We start from the raw sequence: 21,532 nt of genomic DNA, 5'->3' as shown, positions 1-21,532 counted from the left end.
TCAGGCTGATCTAAAGGCTCTCAAAACTCAGATCCTGCACAACTCTGGCACTGCTCCTCCACCAGTATTCTTCATTGATCAACTCCCCGAAGATAATGCCAAAAAGGGGGAGAAAATTCAGGAGTGGAGAAGGAAAGGAATAACAGATGGTCTCTACCTTGCACCAGAAAATTCAAATACGACCAAACAGATTCCTTTGCCAGATGGGAGTAAGAAAATTGATGTGACCACAAATGCACTTGCAGAAGCACTTGCATGTGTGAAAAGGGATAGAGAGGCCAAAAAGAAAGCCAGGGTGGAATATCCGGATCAGGGTACTTCAGGATCAAGAGATGATGAAAATCTTATTGATGAAAAGAAGAAGCCTACAAGAAGAGTAAGGCTACCCAAATCCATTCCAGTCAGACGTTCAAAGTCTGCTCAAAAACCACCACCTAAAACAGCTGTTGTAACTCCTGTTGTATCAGCTGCTGTTGGTACTTCAGTAGTTTCAACATCTGCTCCCACTTCAACACACACTATCTCAACACACACTACATCCACTGCTTTACCACCATCACCACCAAAATCAAAATCACCTCCTGTCAAAAGGCAGAAGACAGCAGTTGTTATAACTTCAACAGCTGTTAGTCTATCACCCACCACTGCCACTACAACCACCTTTTCATCCAAAACATCATCAGTCCCTCCTCAAATAAAGAGGAGAAGGCTAATTCCTAAAGATGATGTCTCTTGACCATCACTAACATCTTCAAAATCTTTAGCTCTTGTCAATATACCAAAACCAGTTCCACTTTCTTCAGTTCCAATGCACAAACCCTTACCTCATGCAGGTGTTCAATTTCCTCTTGAACTAGAAGCTGTTAGAGAAGAAATAAAATCTTTTTATATTGAGGATGACCCTGCCAAAAGGAGTTTGCCTTCAATCAAAGGATATCCCTGCCCCAAAAATATTGATGAATATTTGAAGATAAAGGCCAAGCAAGCAGAAGATATCTCGAAAAGAAACACACAAGGGAAATCTGATAAAGAAGTTTCAAGATACTATCAATATCTGCTCACACAAGTCAGTTCCCTAGAACGTTTTGCAAAGAATGTCAGTCAACAAATTTCAGAAAGAGCAGCTGAAACTTTGAAGAAAGACTACATTGAAAGCATTATGTTTCACAAGAGATACAAAGGAGAGAGACACATGTACAAAGAGTGGACTGTTCCTGAGCTTGAAGTTGAAGCAGTAATAATTCAAGACATGATAAAAAGGAAAGTCACTCACACTCCTCCTGATTGGGCAAAGTTCAAAAAGAATGTACCTGACAAACAGTTGGAACTAAAGAGAATGAAAGAAGAACTGGTTGCTGCTGATTTTGGTACAAAAAGACAAATTGCTAGATGGAAAGAAGATATGGTCAGGTCAACCTACAAAAGGTTGGAGGAATTAAGAAAGAAAGATCCAAAAATTCCTCAAAAACCTGACTATCCTGAAGCAGAGGTTTCAAAAAGGCCAACAAAGCTGCACACCAGGAAAGCCACTGCTCCTACTGGTACTGCCTTTTACAAAAGAAGGAAACAAAGCCAGTTAGGAGCTGAAACAGTTCAAGAAATTCTTACTGGAAATGCTGTTGTAAAACAAGGCTTGTTAAGAAAGTTAAAAGAAGAACTTAAACAGGAAAACTCTGCTACCACTGCTCAGCCAGTGATGAACAGGCCAGCCTCACCAAATACTTCTGCAAATAAGCATCTCCCAAGAAACCCACCAAGCTCAAAAATACAAAAGTGGGAAACTGACAAACAGACCTGCGTATTGACTTTGCTCAGGTCTGGTGGAGAAGTGGAGAAAATATCAAGGGAACAAGCTCTTGGCCTGAGTCTTGAAGATTTGCAGGATCTCATTGATCTTCCACTTAGCAGGGATGATGAAGATACAGATGCCCTTGACTTTGAATTACAATTTAAAGGTTAGATAAGGGAGCTGTTAATGAGGCAATAAAATGTCCACAAATAATGAAGGGTTTTGGCATTATCTGTTCCAGGGGGAGATTGTTGGGATTGAACCCTATCAGAGGAACAGATAATTAAAGCCAAAACTGGATCAGAGCAGTGGATCCTGAATAAGCAGATGTTGATATACAAATCTCTCCCCTTGAAAGTGATTACAACTACTGATGACCTCCTATCTGCTGATCTTGCTAAACTGCTGACCCATAACTGCTGCTCAACTAAAGATCTGATGGAAGACCAAAGTCCTGCTGTTTCAATCTACTGCCTTGAGTCAAGCACTGCTGATCCGGACAAGTGCTGCTGGGTTCACAGCAGTAGAAGGTTGCAGCAGCTGTTCTAAAGTCTGTTTTGTAATAGAATGTATTAGCAGTAGTTAACACAAGCAGTGTCTGTATAGATCAGAGGTTAGAGTTTGTTAGGAGGTTAGATGTCACTTTCATGGTGACGTCAGCTAAGATGCTCAGTAGTTTGCAAGTGCCTATAAATAGTTCAGTACTTTGTACTGTTCTATTAGCTCTTTGCATCATTCGTCTTCTTTGCACGAACAAACTGCTGAGCTCAGGCTGAGGGGGAGTTTGCATTCACTCATCAATCATTGTAATCGTGTTTGAAATAAATTCAATCTTTCGGTTCATTGTGCAAAGATGTTTGATAAAAGTATTACTCTCGTTTGATTGTATGCAAAGTTTGTGTTCATTATAGTTTCCGTTGCACACTCATCCATCTTCATCTTATTTACAAACATAAAATACAATCAAAATCAAACTCAGATCCAACACCTATGCCTCCCAAGACAAAGCTACCCCCAGGCTTTGATCGTTATGATGGAACAAGAGACCCTGAGGATCACTTGCATGCCTTCCGGGGAGCGGGGCAGCTAGGAAGATGGCCCATGCCAGTATGGTGCCACATGTTCGTACAAACCCTAACGGAGGGAGCCCGGCTTTGGTTTGACAGTCTTCCCCCGGGGAGTATAGATAGCTATGAAGAACTGAGCGAGAAGTTCCTCAGGAACTTTGGCCAACAGAGAAAGGTGATCAAAAATCCAAACGAGATTCTTCACATCAGACAAAGGGATAACGAGCGAATAGACCAATACATGGAAAGGTTTGTTAAGGAAAGCATGAACATCAAGGACGTCCCAGAGGTCATGAAGATCAGTAGTTTCATAAACGGATTGAAACATGCATAGCTGTGTGAAAAACTGGGAGAGGAATTTCCTCCTTCCTTCGACAATCTTATGGATAGAGTCAGGGCCTTTGTCCGGGGAAAGATACGGTCAGCAAAGCGAAGGAGACAGACGTCACGCCTCGGAGGGTCACCCCGGCTGCAAGGCCTCCTGATAAAGGTACACCCAATTCCCGGAAACCTGCCTTTGATAGAATGTTGCATGACAGGGCAAGGCCCTCATACTCCCCATATAGACCCCGAGGGAGAGGTCCCCCTCCTTACTCCGATAACTTCACCCCTCTCACCAAGACCCCGAGTGAGATACTAGCCACAGAGAGGGTAAAGAATTCTTTCCCAAGGCCACCACCCATAAAACTGGGACCGAAAGCACAACCGAACGAGTACTGTGAGTTTCACAAAGGCTTCGGGCACAAAACCGATGACTGCATGTACCTAAAAAGGGAAATAGAAACCGCGGTGAAAACGGGGAGGCTGGCCCACTTGGTCAAGGAAATCAAGGAGTGGGGAAGGGATCGCAAGGGAAGAGATGCAAGGGAGCCAGGGAGGGCAGATGTTGATATGATTAGAAGGAGGAATGAGTTCGATACAACCAGAAGTGTAAAGGCCAGAATCCTAGGCTCCCCGAACTGCATGAAAGCTCCCATCCTTATGCCGTACCTGGAGGAAGGTGAGGTGCAACGACTCCCGTTGAACATCCCAGCCATAATAGCCGGACACAAGGTGTCTCGAATACATGTGGATGGAGGGTCAGGTGTTGAGGTAATATACGAACACTGCTTTCTTAGGTTCGACAGGGATGTAAGAGATAGATTGGAGGAAGATTCTATCCCCTTAGTGGGATTCAACAACAGTGTGTCACATCCCCTGGGAAAGATCAGGCTCCCATTCACAGTTGGGGTAGGGGATCGGGTCCGAACGATAAATCTGACCTTCACAGTAGTCAGGGCACCCTCCAAGTACAACGCGATCTTGGGAAGACCCGGAATTGGAGACTTACAAGCACAAGCATCCACCCCCCACGGGGCTTTAGTATTTCAAACACCAAAGAGTCTTGCCTGGGTTAAATCCGCTTATGAAGTAGTTTCCTCCGTATCCAAAGGGGAAGAACTGGGGAAACTCCAGGAAAAGGGGGTGGAAGAATGGGTCCTCTGTGACAGGTTCCCGGAACAAACAGTCAAGGTGGGAAGCCACTTAAGTGACAAATGCAAAAGTGCCCTAAAGGAGCTGCTCCTCCATAACATAGATGTGTTTGCATTTCAACATGGGGACATGACGGGAATCCCCAGAAGTCTAACTGAGCACCGGCTCAACACTTTCACATGGGCAAAACCAGTGAAACAAAAGAAGCGGAGCATGGGACCTGATAAAAGAAGGGCCGCATGTGAAGAGACTCGAAAGCTGCTCAGAGCGGGGATAGTCAGAGAGGTTAAATACCCATCATGGGTTGCCAACCCTGTCATGGTTCAGAAAAAGGACGGAGGGTGGAGGATGTGCATCGATTTTCAAGACCTAAACAAAGCATGTCCCAAGGACTGTTATCCCCTCCCGGAGATAGACACCCAGGTGGACTCTCTGTCCCAGTACCCCCTGAAATGCTTCCTGGATGCCTACAAGGGATACCACCAAATCCAGATGTCAATAGAAGACGAGGAGAAGACCGCTTTCATTACAGATGAGGGGACGTTTTGCTATACCAAGATGCCCTTCGGCCTCAAGAATGCCAGGGCCACATATCAGAGGTTCATGAACACCTTGTTTAGGGAGCAAAGAGGGAGGAACTTAGAGGTTTACGTTGACGACATTGTCATCAAGAGCTTAACAGAAACAACAATGATAGATGACATAGCCGAGACTCTCAACACCATGCAGGATGTGAACATGAAGCTGAACCCCGGGAAGTGTTGTTTCGGAGTAGAGGAAGGGAATTTCCTGGGGGTAGTAGTCACCAAAGGAGGAATCAAAGCAAACCCGGAAAAAACCCAGGCCGTAGCCGAAATGCGGTCTCCCAGATCCCTAAAAGATATCCAACAGCTAAATGGGAGGCTGATAGCGTTAAACAGTTTTTTATCAAAGGTAGCAGACAAGACCCTTCCCTTTATGAAAGTATTAAGGGACTGCCTCCAGACCAACGAGTTCAATTGGACCACGGAGGTCGAGGCTGCATTCCAGGAAATGAAAGCCTACATCTGTAAGCTCCCGACGTTAGCCACCCCGGTGCCCGGGGACCCGTTGCTCCTGTACCTATCCGCCTCGAAAACGACCATAAGTGCGGTCATGATGGTGGAACGGGAGGGGAAACAGATTCCTATATATTTCATTAGCAGAACACTTAAGGGGCCTGAGGAACGATATATGCCCCTGGAGAAACTCGCGTTGGCTCTAGTCTTTGCATCCCGAAGACTCAGAAGGTATTTCCAAGGGCATAAGATTACCTTGATGACTGATCAACCCCTTCAGAATGTGCTTAGGAAGCCGGAGCTATCAGGGCGGTTGGCTAAATGGGCTGTGGAGTTGGGAGAACACTCCCTGGAGTTTAAACCCAGAACGGCCGTAAAGGGACAGATACTGGCTGATTTCTTAGCGGAGGTCCCTGAGGACGAGGAGAAAGAGCTATTAAAATGGGAAGCCTTAGAAAAAGAAGAAAAAGAAAGGGAAGATGAGGCTGTGTGGAAATTGCTCACCGATGGGGCATCCAGTGAAGAAGGAAGCGGGGTAGGCATCACGCTGGTAAGCCCCGAGGGGGTCGAGCTGACATATGCCATAAGGCTGGATTTCGAGAACACCAACAATACTGCAGAATATGAGTCCCTCCTAGCCGGGATGAGCCTGGCACAAAAAATGAAAGCAAGACACGTAGAGGCTAGCACTGACTCACATCTGGTAGTAAAACAATACCAAGGAGAGTATGAAGCCAAAGACGGCACCATGGCCCAATACGTGGCAAAAGTTAAAGAGATGGCTAAGGCATTTAGGACTTTCAAACTTGAATATATCCCTCGTGGAAGGAACAGGAAATCTGATGCACTCAGCAAGCTGGCCTCGGTAGCATTCGACCACCTCGCGAAAGAAATCAAGGTGGAGGTCCTGACATCCCCTTCCCTTAACACAGCAGAAGTTGCTACGGTCGAGGGTCCTTAAGAAACATGGATGACCCAATCATTAAATTCCTCCGAGACGGAATTCTACCCGAGGGGGATTGGGCGGCTAGAAAGATAAGGGTCAGAGCCCTGCAATATGAACTAATCGAAGGGGAGCTATATCGCAGGTCATATCTGGGCCTGTCCCTGAGTGCGTTGACATGGAGGAAGCCGAATATGTGGTTAGGGAAATGCACGAGGGGATTTGCGGGATGCACTCAGGACCGAGAACGATAGTGAGGAAGGCAATGAATGCGGGGTTCTACTGGCCACGAATGTACGAAACAGCATCTGAGGAAATCAAGAAGTGTGACAATTGCCAAGTGCATGCACCGATGACCCACCGACACAAACACCCCATGGTACCAGTCTCGACATCATGGCCGTTCCAGAAATGGGCCATCGACATAATTGGGCCTTTCCCGGAGGGCCCGGGAGGGGTCAAGTACGTGGTGGTAGCCATTGATTATTTCACTAAGTGGATTGAAGCGAAGCCCTTGGCAAAAATTACTGGAGACCAGATGAGAAGGTTCGTGCTGGATAACATCATATGCAGGTATGGGGTCCCGAAGGAGTTGGTGAGCGACAACGGGGTCTAGTTTGCCGGAAGACCCTTCAAACCATGGTGCGAGCAGATGCGAATTCAACAGGTGTTTACTTCCGTCACCCATGCCCAGAGTAACGGGTTGGTGGAAAGAGCCAACCAAAGCGTCAATAAAGGAATGAAGGGAAGGCTTGGAAGGAAACAAAAAGGCTGGCTGGAAGAGCTTCCATTCGTACTATGGGCATACAGGACCACCCCCAAAAGTTGCAATGGGGAGACCCCGTTCAGCCTTACCTACGGGACGGAGGCTGTTATTCCTGCTGAAATCGGATCCCCAACTGCCCGGATGAAGCTTCGGGATGAAAAAAACGAGCAGGACCTCAGAATGAACCTAAACCTGTTGGAGGAAAGAAGGGAAATAGCAGCAGTTAAGGAGGCCCAATACAAAAAGCTCCTGGAGAGTTATTACAACACCAGGATGAAGAAACTCAACCTCGTCCCAGGGGATCTGGTTCTTAGAGCCAATAAGGCCAGTTTGCAAGAAAACACCGGGAAGTTAGGCCCCAACTGGGAGGGACCTTACCGAGTCATATGGGCAAATGGCAAGGGGACTTGCAAGTTGGAAATGCTCGAAGGCAAGGAGGTCCCCAGGACCTGGAATCTCATGCAGCTTAGGAAGTATTATGTGTAAGGGGTTTACCCCCAAGGAAAACGGCCAAGGGCCACTTTTGTAATAGCTAACTACATGTACGGGGACCCCCCATGAAAGCGAACCTTTTGTAAATAATCTACGACGGGAAGTGTAAACCCCCCAAAGATTAAATGAAAAACGGACGGATACGTCCCATTTTGAAGAAACAATGGACACTACACCTGGGCAGACGTGCCTAGGAACGCCATTAAATCTAAACTAGAGCAAACAAACACACGTGTACGAGGCATCCAAAACATGCCAAAAGCCCGGCCGTGGGGCTAATAAGGGTCTAGCTAACCTAAAATGGACAAAACAAGTTAAAGACATAACACCGCATTATAAGCTTGTCCACCGATTGGCCTCGAACAGACAATCATAGTTTAACGAAACAAACAATAAAAAAAATATAATAAATAAATAATACAAACACACTCGTACATACGAAACTACGAAGGGGAATCTGCTTTATTTAATGCAAAATACATGCATAAAGAAAGGCCTCAATAACTTTGGCAAAGATTAGCAATATGCAAGATTGCAAATACAGCAAGATGAAACAAAAGCATAGCCCCTCGCCGGACGGTCTGAGAATCTCCAGGGAAGCACCAAGCTGACCTCGGTAAGAACCCCTGCAAAACAAGCAAACACAACAAGACACAGGCAGCAAAGCAAAAAGGCTATACATAACCATAAGCCATACGATTAAAGGTTTAGGTGGTCCCCGACACAAAGGACCCCCCCCCCCCAGATAGTCAAGAAAAACACACAAGTATCCTAGAGCAAGTGAAAGTTATTACAACCATATCGAAGTGTATCAAATGTTTGAAATTCATTGGGGATCACCCCCGGAAAGAGACGGTGGAGACGAAGGACCGGCAGAGGAGAACAGGGCTTTCAGTTCATCAATAGAGATCAGGAGATGCTCCAGGATTTTCCCAAGGATGGCCGGGGTTTTACGCCCAAACTCCTCGTTCAGCTTGGACAACCTCTTTTTTGCCTTAGAGTTATAAAGAGGAGTCTCTTTTCTGCCCAGGCCCTGAGCAGAATAGGCATAGCCATCTTTTAATCCCGCCTGGTAGCCAACATCCCTATATGCCCTGTACACCTCCTCCAAGCCACTTTTAAAGTCCTCCGATTGAGCAACAGCAGCGAGAAAAGCCCCAAAACCCTCAGTAATCAACCAATGCTTCTCCCCCGCCAATCGTTAGTTGTCATCGGAAGTTATCCCATAGTCTGCATACATGGTGTTGAGCTGCTCCTGGGAAACGGAGCCAACTTCCTTCAAATGCTTCAGCTCAGCAACAAGCTCCTCATTCTCTTCAACCAACGATGCCATCTCCCGCTCCCAAGCCCGTTCCTTCCTCTCAAGCATAGCTCCAACCCCCTAGACAAAGGATCAGTAAGTATGTATATAAAAAAAGAGGGGGGGGGGAGAAGACTATGTACCTTCTCCTCCTGCAGTCTCCTCTCGGCATCAACCACCTGGCCCCTAAGCAAGGCAACAACCGACTGGGAAGCTTTAAGCTCAGCCTTAAGCCCTTTGTTTGCCTTCCTCAAATCATCGATCCTTTGCAACATCCCAGCACCCCTAAAAAAGCTTTCACACAAAGACATGCTGTATTGATCTTCAAAGAGATCATCCCTCAGAGCAGAATTTACAAATTTGTGTGAGGGAGGAACAGCATGGTTCAGAAAATCCCTAGCAGCTTCAGGAGTCCCTATCACGGAAGAACTAGTTACCTTCCATTTAGGGACATAAGTAGGGGGGATGGCATCGGCAAACAAAGGGGCAAGATGGGATCGATATACAGGGCCTTCGATGAGAGTGGGTTTGCTAGTCCCAGTGGCATGTGAAGGAGAAAGCTCGAAAGCTGAGGAAAAGCGAGCCACTCCCACCTCAGAAGCCTTATCCCGGACACGGGAGGGAGAGGGACCAGTTGGAATTTCTATAGGCTCCCTGGAACTCCCCTAAGAAGCAAGAAAAAGAACAATCAGAAACGAGGCAGAAAGACGAAGGAAAAATAGGAGAACAGAAAGCTTACCAACAAAGGAGCACTCGCTAAGCTTGAAGACCTCAAGTGCTTGGACAGGGAACCTTTGACCCCAGCAGGGGGAAGATCAGAAGCAGCTTTAGAGGGAGGGGGAAGTTTTTGACCACTAGCACTCCGAAGCCTCTGACGGATGTTACGGGGTGCAGGAGCCGGCTGGGGACTGGCAGATCTCCTCTTACGGACTAACTGAATTTCCACGTCTTCGTCGTCACTTTGACCGGAGGGATGAACAGGAGGAAAGTCAGGAGAACTCTCCTCCTCATCAGAAGGATTCTCCTCGCCGCCACCTAAGGCAGCAGAACCTCCAGCCTGGACGGATCCCCCCGTAACCTGCACTTCTGCGTTCAACCTAGGATCAACCTCATTATCAACCACATACTTCACGTCTTTAGAATCACTCTGAAGAAGCCTCCACAAAGTTATCTCTACACAAAAGGAAAACGCTAAAGATAACTACATGATCTTCAAAGACGTAAAGGATGGCCATAAGAAACAAATCAAGAACAAAGAAGTACCTTTCTTGCCGAAAAAGGCTCTCGGACGGACCGGATAAGAGGGACTCAGCCCCCCCATAGCAAGCATCCCTTCAGAGAAAGTGAATGCCCTCGTCGGGTTGTCACACATCCTTTTCCACTGAATGGTCTCGGCTGCAGAAAGAGTAGGGATAGTGTCTTTGATGGCAGCATCAAGATCCTTTGGCAAAAGGGACTCCGGCAACATAGCGGCAGAAACAAAGATGAATCTACACTTCCAGTCCTTTGGATAAGTAGAGGTAGGCATAAAGCTGTAGCAAGGCCTCGAGACATTGTTCTGTCGTTTCGCAAAGGTAAACCAATCTCCGTTGGAAATAAGCCTATAGAACATGCAAAACAGAGGAACGGAGGGCTCCCCTGAGATAGCTGCACAGGATAGTTCAAAGTGAACCACCCTCATGAACCCCAAAGGGTGAATCTGAGAGAAATGGACACCAAAGTGACGGAGCAGAGAAATCTTGAAAGCAGAAAGGGGGTATCGGACCCCACAGGAAGAAAGGCTAGGGTATAAATCGGTATCTTGTCCGGCATACATTCTGCCGACTCGCTAGGGCCGGGCAAAGAAGGGGAGAATCGATCCGGGATGTTGTATGCCTCAACGAAGGACTTCAAGTCCTTCGCCGTCAGTATGGACCTTATCGAGGACCGGCCACCGCGACTCATGGTCAGAGAAAACTGTAATTCAGGGAAATGGCTACAAAGAAGAAAAAGAGTTGAAGTATTTGAATAAGAAATCGGAAAGGCCAAATGGGGTATTTAAAGAGGTATCGCTGACATGCAAGTAACCGTCACATCAATGGTCTCTTCAAAATTCAAAAAAGGGGCACGTGTTACTAGGGGATTAACTCCCGCTATAGGCATCCGGCGATGTCATGATTAATAGGAACGATGGACAGTAACTGACTCGGAGTGGGCCCACCAAAAGAGAAACCACATCTCTTAAACGGTTGTGACTCAGCCCCGGATCATGAGCCTCGGGTCTCAGAACCAGGGACTAAAGATGACTTGACGACGGGCCAGTGGGGAAGCCCACTTCACCCGCTTTGGGCCATTTCTTTGGAAGCCCAACTACACAAAGGCCCACAAGATTGAATTGCCTTGCCCACTAAGTTTTCTCCTCCCTTGGCAACGGGCGGGAAACAGTTAATAAGGACTGAGCTCATTAAATGCTTGATAAGAGACGGATCCCGTCTGAATCATCGTACTTATCCGGCTGAGCATTAATGAAGAAGGATATCCCACCGTTGGGGGTCAGACACGTGTCTGACCTTCCCGAGAACCTCCAAAAACCGTCGGATCATGTGTGGGAAAACCCTTAACAAGATAAGAGCTTGTTGTTATATAAGAGAGGATATTAAGGAGCTAAGGCAGGTATAATCTCCGGCATTCTCTCATTTACTACCCTCTCATTTACTCTCCTCTCATAAAACTCCGACCAACATTCCCCACATTAACTACACACACTCATTAATTAGATTCACACCAAAGAAGGAACCTTCCGGTGAATACTCTCATCGGAAGAAACTCCTCTCATTTCCCGGCAAGTTTACTTACTCTCACGCCGGAGCTTGGTCACGGATCCCCCTCCCGGGGTCCCCCGTGGCGAGGCTAACGGTTTGTTCTTTTGTAGCAAGCAAGGATAAAAGCTCTTGACGTCACCAAAGATCCAGCTAACGTCAGCCGGAGGTTGGGTATTCGACAGGAGTAATTGTTGTTATGTTTTTGTATTTTGTATATAAAGCTAACGTGTATTTTTTTTAATAACAGATCTATATTATCAAATTGATTATCTAGTCTAGTAAATAAAAAAATGTAAATATTTGAACGCATTACACTTCTATTTTGGAAAAACTTTATTCAATGCATAGAACCAACTTCTCTTTTTAAATACTGGTATGTTATCCATAGAATAATATCTAAATTAACTCGTTCTTATGTGAATTAGAGGAAACTGTCGTGTTTAATAAAAAAGTATCCATCTTTTATACATTTTCTTTTTGGTAAATATATTAGAAGTTAATAACAACCTCTTGATAACAATGCACTCTATATTTGGTGAATTAGATTTAGGCTAGTATATTATTCAGAGAAAGGTAATATAAGTAAGTTATCAAAATTTTGTAGCAAATTAAAGGAAACAAGTTGTTCAATGCTGGTAATATTGTGGATGAAATGAAAAAAAAATGGTGTGACGGGTATGTTGTCTCATACGTCTCATGTGTCTAGGAAGACGAAGAAACACAATCGACGAAGATGGTCGGGTTCGTGTAAAGGGTTCTTCATATTTCAAGGGGTACATGGAGAGTTGCTAACGTTGCTAAAGGTGTTGGGTTGCAAGGGTGTTGGGTGCAACATGTTGAAGAAGTTGGGTGCAAATTGGTGTCGAATGTGTTTTCAAACTAGTTTTTGCCCCGTCTGCGTTGCGGGCACTAAGCCAAATATTTTTTTTTCTCATAACATGTACGTTTGTGTTTTGATTATTTGTACAGACTACTCATAACACGATCTATTACATCGAGTAAACCAATTAAAACAAAATACTATAATAGTTTGGCTAAAAAAACTAAAACGATGATAAGACGATAATTTTGAACTGAGGGAAAATTTGTAATTTATCAAGACCAATGAGCGAGTGACAGGCAACTGCATGACACGAATAAAAACAAAACACTACCATCATTTTGACCAAAAAAAACAATTTGTTTGCATTTTTTAATACCGATTCGGTTCATTATGTACATCATTTTTTTTTAAGTTTGGACTATAAAAAACCAAAGGAAAAACAGTAAAAAAAGGCTTTATTAAATCATGAAGAGCATATAGTAAGTTTTAATGTTTAAGGGTAATAAGCGTAAATTATTAAAGTTTAGAGTTCCCATTAGACACTTCTACCAAAAATAAAAACAAAACAAATTGCCTCAAGCGAGGTTCGAAGACGCATTAGGGTGGAGGGAGTGGTCAATCAATGGTGAGTGTTTAAACTATTTTCTAACCAATAATGTTATGTCATGTCAAGTCCCGACTCCACTCCTCATTTTGCACTCAATCACTAGCAAATTAGCAATAATCAAATACATAGAGAGTGGTAAACAATTAAAAAAAGTGATTGGTTGAAAAAAGGTATGGCCCACCATTAACCAGTCTCTCTCTCTCTCTCTCTCCTTTGTCTCTTCTCTTGCCCGGCTCGGTGAATACTCACCGCTATTCCCTCTCTCCGCTCACCGATTGAAGGCCGACAACCACTCACCACGCGGTTAAACCCCTCCCCAATTGAGTTCCCCGCAACCACTCCCTCACCCTAAATATGACAACTAGGATTTAACTTATCAAATAGGAAAGAAACCCATATGAGTATGACTTTCTAGATAAATTCTTTTTCAAACAACAATTTTCTCTACCTAGCATGGTTGTAAAACAAGGTTTCCAAGGCCGAGTAATCTTCGAGTAGTCGCTACAAGGTAGGCTGTCAAGACGGCTTTCTCTAACTCCGCATCTTATCACCTAAAACTTAAAACTAAAATTGCGCATCTTTAAATTTACTAAAGTTGAATTTCAATTCCATTAACTTATAATGTATTTTTATCCTCCGCATAAAATTTTTTACTGAAGTTAACATTTCAATTCTATTGATATTTAACAACAATCTCATTTACATTAACCTAGGATTCAATCAAACCCTTGATCAGATGGACATTATTTTACACACTATGATATCGTTAAACGAAACGCTCTCTGTTCTAATCATATGTTACCAAATTTATCAATGTTAAAAAACAAAGAAGACGTATGTGTTTTTAGAACAGGGTTGGTGGCTTCCTAATTTGTAATTTATGTTTAAGTTTGTGTACCTCGGAATTTGGACCCCATGTTTATTGGATCTGAGATTTGTGATTCCTAGGTTATAGTTTATTTTCTTATGTACTTAAAAACAAAACAGTGGGCTTACTACACCCTTTCTAACGAATCTTTTGTATGCAAGGCCTATTTTTAATTCATGTTCTCCGGGAGAAAGTTGCATCAAAATAGCTATTTATTTATTTAATAGATGGATAGATAGGATGTTTTACAAGAATCTTCTGAACTCAAAAGATGTATCTTTGCTAAGACATCTTAATGACTTGTGAATATAATTACAGGTTAAACCAAATACAATGTATGGAACCGTTGGGATGAGGATGTGTCACCACTAGTGTATTTATATTTGATGATGTAGCATAGTGTTTGTTTTCTATTCCATGTTTAAGCTATTTTCACTTGTATATATAAATTAGAGTTAAATGTCATTTAGTTCTTCTGGTTGGGTCATTTTGCCAGTTTAGTCCAAATGTTTCATTTTTCGTTCGTGGGTCCAAAAAGGTTTCATCGGTGCCATTTTAGTCCACTGGGTTAACTTCATTCATTTTTTCTGTTAACGAGAAGGGCGATTTGGTCATTTTAAATGTAATTCTGTGAACTAGAAGGGTAATTCGGCCATATAAAATGACCGAATTGCCTTTCTCGTCAACAGAAATAATGGATGAATTTAACTCAGTGGACTCTAATGGCAATGGTGAAACCTTTTTGGATCCACAGGTGAAAAATAAAACATTTGAACTAAACTGACAAAATGACCAAAACCACAGGGACTATAATGACATTTAACTCTATAAATTACTATTCAAACATTTTCTTTTTGTTTAAGCTATTTTACCTTTAACATATAGCATTAGAATATTGTGTTCAATCTTTTCTTATATTTATATTTTTTTCTTAAAAGAAACTATAGAGACCGGAGAAGATAACCGGCAAGGGTGATGGCCGGAGATGAAGTCCGAAGAGGTGGTGGCTGAAGATGAAGTCGGGAGAAGAAGAAGAACAATTGTCAGAGAGGTGGTGGTCATATGTCACCTTTTCCATCAGGGCCGGCTCAACCTTTATGGGGCCCAAAGCAATAACTAAAATAGAGGCCTTTTCGAGAAAATAAAAATAAGTTTACTTGCAACCTGTAACAATTACAATATAAAGAGAGATTGTAGACGGATTACACAAATAAAACTTAATGATACTTCGGTGCCTTTGGTTTATGTGATGCTTGAATTGCCATGATTTGGTCTTTCTCACCGAATTTCCATATGTATACTTACAATAGGTTTTAGTTATTGTGGCCTTTAGAGAGGTGAGGCTCAAAGCAATGGCTTGGTTTGAATTACCCTCAAACCGGCCTTGTTTTCCACCTTTAGTTGCTATTCCCCTCTGGATGTTAATTAGTTGTCTTAATAGGTGGATAGACCGAACATGAAACATGTATTTGTGGGTTGACAAAAACAGACTCGTTAATTTAACCTGAACTTTTTTTTTTTTTTTTTGCATTTAGCAGTCTAAGTCAACACATAGGTGACAAGTTTAGAAGACAATCTAAGTTGGTATCGTCCATTTGTGTACATTGTGATATTATTAGCAAAGATATGTACATTTGTAAGTCTAGACATATCCAATATGGACATCAGTGGCGGAGCTTGACCAAAAGTTTCGAGGGGGCGTAAAATAATGGGACCCAAAAAACTTTTTTCCTATCGTTATGTTTCGGTTCAGGTCGGGTTGGCTATTCGATTCAAATCGGGTCAAATAATAATAGTTCCAAATAAAACAAAGTGTATATTTACCAAACTACCCATCATTTATATACAAAGTTTATAAATATTTAGAATATACAATTTAGGAAAAATAATCTGGGGGGCGATCCTATATAATTTTAAAATTTTCAGACGAAAAATCGAAACTTGTACACTTCTAACCGAAATATTGGGGTGGGCGGGTGCACCCCCGAGCACCCACTATCCTCCGCCTCTGATGGACATAATATTGAATGGCAACCACTTGTAATATGAGGTGTATATATTGACATTGTGAAGTCTAATGGTAACATTATATATATCATTTTACCAAAGGATTTAGGAAATTCTTATTAACAAGTTGTCAAAAGAAATTACACAACATCCTTTAATGAGTGAGATTTTAGAAGGAAAACTTTGTTAAGTAATATCACACGAATTGAGTTCAGAAGGACAAAATAATTGTATAACTAGGGATGTCATATGGGGGTATTAAAACTTTCAAAATCATTTCACAGAGTTAAAAAAAAATTGTGAATGATGTATTGTGGGGTTGTGCTCATAACAAACTAAGCGCGGTCTAACTTAAAGTAAGATGAGTAAGATGTTGACTCTCATGTTATCACTCTTCTTCAATTCTTTTCATAAATCACACTTACTCCAATTTTCTTCTTCTATTTTCTTCGATCCTATTTTATATTCCAAAATTGTGAGTGATACAATTTTCTGAAGAAAACAAATATTTAAAAATTTCACATCAACTTGCGCCTAGGCCTTGAAAAGAACTAACTAGAGAAACTAAATTTTAGTAAAAATACTCGTATCGTGTTTGGGTTCAAATGTCTGAGAATATTTACAAACTCATACTGGATTCGGGATCATATGTTTGAGAATATATACAGACTCGTACATATTTGGGTTCATTGTCAAATTTTTGAGTTCGTATCAGGTTAACCCACAATCACGACCCATTTAACACCCTATTCTATATATACTTGAAAAGGTAATCCCTTCCTGATCTATACAAAACGCTAATATTGCGAAGACACTTAAAACAAATAAAACATTCACTTTTTCAATTGTATAAGTTAAAAAAATGAAGAGTTAACTGCCATTTTCGTCCCTGTGGTTTGGTCACTTTGGCCATTTCAGTCCATTTTTAAAAAAATGCGCCATTTTCCTCCCCCACGTTCTAGAAAGGTGTCATTTCAGTCCAAAAATCATAACCCAGTTAAGTCAGTTAGTAAATAAGGACTGATTGTGTAAATTTGTAACATAAAGGACCATTTAAGTAAATATTAAACACCACCACCACTAGCCCTGCCACCACCACCACTCCGCTGCCACCACCACCACCGCCACCACCGCCACCACAGCCCTGCCACCACCACCACTCCGCTGCCACCACCACCACCACCGCCACCACAGCCCTGCCACCACCACCACTCCGCTGCCACCACCACCACCGCCACCACAGCCCTGCCACCACCACCACAGCCCTACCACCACAGCCCTGCCACCACCACCACAGCCCTGCCACCACCACCACTCTCACAGATCGTAAACAACTCCCCACGCTTTGTAATTGTTCAATAAGCATGCCCGACACCACGTGAAATCGGAGTTTTTATAAAAAATTCAAAGTGGAATTAATCCACAAAAGTTTGTCGATTAAGTGTCAAATTGTTGTGTTATTTAGAGTCCCTGAACCCATACGAAACTCTCACACCCTTCAAAATCCTTTACCCCTTCGAAAATACCCTATGTTCATCGTCTGCAAGTCTCGCCGGAATACCCGTCGCCGGAGACTGTCGCCACGCCGTTGCACGCGATACCGGATCGGTTTTAATCACCCAATCGGTATGTTTATACTTGTACAATGTTTCTGCAAGTTTAATTTGAATATTATCCGGTATTGATCGAGAATTAGGCCGTTTGACTTCTGTTGACCGTTTTGGGGAAGACGATGAACAGTAGCATGGTCACCACCGCCGCCGCCGGAACCACCACCATCAACGTCATCATCTGGGGAAGGCAGCCCCACCGTCGCCGGTTCTCTCTCCCGCCTCTCCCTCTCTTGTCTGATATGATGATGAACCGGCTGTGGTGGCGGTGGTGGCAGGGCTGTGGTGGTGGTGGCAGGGCTGTGGTGGCGGTGGTGGTGGCAGCGGAGTGGTGGTGGTGGCAGGGCTGTGGTGGCGGTGGTGGTGGCAGCGGAGTGGTGGTGGTGGCAGGGCTAGTGGTGGTGGTGGCAGGGCTAGTGGTGGTGGTGCTTAATATTTACTTAAATGGTCCTTTATGTTACAAATTTACACAATCAGTCCTTATTTACTAACTGACTTAACTGGGTTATGATTTTTGGACTGAAATGGCACCTTTCCAGAACGTGGGGGACGAAAATGGCGCATTTTTGAAAAATGGACTGAAATGGTCAAAGTGACCAAACCACAGGGACAAAAATGGCAGTTAACTCAAAAATGAAAGAAAATGATAGAAACCTAATGTTTATTCGTCTCTAGTGAATTAAAAAAGAAAAACATTATTTTATGTATATAACTAAACATGTGTAGGGAAACGATGAAAAATAAACCTAAAAACATATAAAGAAATTAGTTTGATAATTTTATAAATCACTTTAAAAAACACAATATCTATAAAGAAAATATGAACTATTAACTCTATATAAATTAACAACCATTGAAAAATAACTTATAATTTTATTGTATTATTATTAATAATTGCTTTATTTATCCTTTAATTTTTTGAATCTTATACTATAAATATATGTTTTAACCCATTTAGTTTGGTTTTCTTTCGACAAATTATGTTCGTTAACTTAAAAAAAAAGAAACTAAAAACGTGTATTCAGTTTGGTATTAATCTTGTTGGCAGTGGAGTTGTATCAATAATGAAGTGTTTTTCTCGAGTGTCAGTAATGTGTCGATACCCTGATGAATTTCACCAATTCCCACCGAACAACATCGCTACCGGTATTTGTATTACCGGGGCCGGTAAGCGTTTTTATGGTTTTCGATCGATGACACGTGTCAATATTCTTTTGTGCATATTACGACTTTATTTTTTGTGGTTTCCTTTTTCCGTCACCATAGCAAGTGCCTGTACAGTAATAAATCAAGATGATATTGTCCAGATTTTCCCGAGCCCGCTACAGAGCGCGGGTATTCCCACTTGTTAATTATAATTGAGTACTATCCCATTTATTCCATGTCTCACACCAACACACAATAGGATAAAAACATCTACATTTATCAGAGAAGTTGTTGCCAAAAAGGCTTTAATAGGTTACATCTTAATTCCCATATAATAAAACCACAACAATTAATGCTTGTAATAAATAAATATTCCTACATTTGTTGAGGTTATTTGCATATAAAAAAAATAATAATAAAACAAAAGATATTAGGATTTTTTTTTTTTTTGTATTATAAACAAAAGAAAATTATCTATGTTAGATTCAGAATGCTTGGTGTAATTTTTACTTTATTTTTTGACATGTTATGGTGATGCTTATAATGTCTAACATCTTGCTAGGCCTTGGTGATTAATAAAATTATTTTTGTCCTTGTAACAAACTAAATGCAAAATGTTGCTTTCTACTATTTATAACTCTATATATTGATGTGTTATATGTTTAATTTACCAAAGGATTAATCGAATGTGATATTTGAACATCTAGTAACACTTCTACTTTAGATTCCATGGATATTACTCAATATTTATATAATTAATGCAGACATTTTATTTTATATGTTAAAATAAAATATATTGTTACTTACTGAATATTGAATATCAATGTATAATATCAATGTATAATATCAATGTATTTATATGTATTTCAAAGAATCAACATAATAAAATAAGTACAAATATTAAAGCGTCATTTTTTTGAACGGAAAATTTGGATCGCATTATCGTGCCACGAGTGGAACCACCCGATCATATCCATCTCTACTAGACATGATGCCTATTGCCTATACACCAATTCAGGAGGAAACACAATAAATATGGGAAAACCCCCCTTGTGGGAGTCGAACCCAGGACCTGTGTCCCAAAGTCTTATCTCACCACCAAGATGCCACTAAGCTATAAAGCCATGGACATCGTAAATTTATTTTATTTTCAAGAACTCAATCCTTTATGGGTTTACATTTTAAATAGGAAAAAAGCGTGTAATTTCCGTCTCTATTTAAATTCCAGGTATATATTTGTTTCATCATTATAATTTGTTTACGATCACAGCCTTTATCACCAACGTCTAGATCTGAGTAGAAAAAGGATATCGATTAAACATACACATTTCACCATTGCGTTTTAGCGTCACCATGTAGATTCAATCTTTACATTTTAATTTGAATGAGCAACAAGGTAATATATCTATCAAGGTTGGATTCCTCTATTACCTTGAAGCTTGAATAGCTCCATTCTATAGGGTTTGTTTGCAAAGTTGTTGTTCGGACCCATCCGATAGTAAATCATGATTAAATCTACATAATTTAAAAATAAACAAAATAAAGAAACAATGCTACATTCAATAATCTAAATTCTAAATAGAAAAGGTGAAAGGAAAAAAATAAATATAAAGAGGAAAGCAAGAGGCTTTGTCTCTTTTATCTTGTATAGTAAAGATTTGGTCAATGATAGATCATATATATGATAGTAGTCAAATCCCTAAAGTCCTACTAATGGTTGTGGTAATCATGGCTTTTAGTGATTAATGATGTGATATGTAAGAATAATGTTAATAAAATGACATTTTTTTGTAATTAAGTTGGGTGTCTTAGTCAATTCTAAATAGGCACTTATGATGTCATGGACAAATTAAAGAAGGTGTTCATTGAAAAACTTCATGTACATATTAACCAGAAAATAATAGATAATTCGTTGTAAAAACATGTAAATCTTTAAAAAATCTTATAATTCCATTGTAAAAACATTCATTCGTCATTTAATCTGAATAACCAATGTTGTGAGATTCCAATGGACAAATCAAACAATATGAATAGATATGAGAAGTTATATATCACAAATGGTACTAGAGTCACTCTAGGATATTTAGGATGGTGGGCATGATATGATTCATCGATGACGTTGAGTCTCGAAGAGAGTTTATTATGACACCTTAGCTAAATTCCACTAGGGTTGTCAACTTGTCATGATTTCAAACCGGATTGTTGGGAGTGGACCAAATTGGATCGGGTGCGGACAAGAACAGACCGGGGACCAAATTTGAGGAAATACGGAGACCAAAGAACTAACCAGTTAATAACTTGTTTGTTCTGGACGGTTGATTCAAAAGGCTAATCCCAATTAATACAACATATAAAGAACATAGCATTCAACATGATTCCAAATAATACAACATATAAAGAACATAGCATTCAACATGATCAAGACTCATGAAGATACCCCTATGACTAAAGATGCTTATTACTCTAGACCAAGTACCATGTATACTGACTCAATTGTGCAAGCAAGGGTGGACCACTAATATTAGGCAACAACATTCCACAACATGACACATCAATAGTAATCTTTAGCGACGAATTCCATCACAAAACAACCCTAAAGTGGTGAATTCTTTTTTTCTTTTGAGAAAACACATTAAAAAATTTTGGGTAAAAACTAGGGATGACAAAAATACCCGCGCCTGACGGGTATACCCGAAACTCGACACAAATGGGACGGGTATACCCGAAACTCGACACAAATGGGACGGGTATACCCGATACCCGACGGGTATTGGGCTGGGTATAGGATTAGTTTTGAAAATTT

At 41.6% G+C, this 21,532-nt stretch overlaps 1 protein-coding gene across 1 annotated transcript; it reads left to right on the top strand.

Annotated features, from left to right (window-relative positions):
• Positions 1–3,381: 3,381 nt before the first annotated feature.
• Positions 3,382–6,327, top strand: LOC110907807. The gene has a single exon (XM_022152733.1). It carries the CDS (start codon positions 3,382–3,384, stop codon positions 6,325–6,327), a length of 2,946 nt encoding a protein of 981 aa, XP_022008425.1.
• The last annotated feature ends 15,205 nt before the right edge of the window (positions 6,328–21,532 follow it).

The sequence above is a fragment of the Helianthus annuus genome, chromosome 12, assembly GCF_002127325.2.
Source record: "Helianthus annuus cultivar XRQ/B chromosome 12, HanXRQr2.0-SUNRISE, whole genome shotgun sequence".
Lineage (NCBI taxonomy): Eukaryota > Viridiplantae > Streptophyta > Magnoliopsida > Asterales > Asteraceae > Helianthus > Helianthus annuus.
This window is presented reverse-complemented; position numbering and strand designations above follow the sequence as displayed.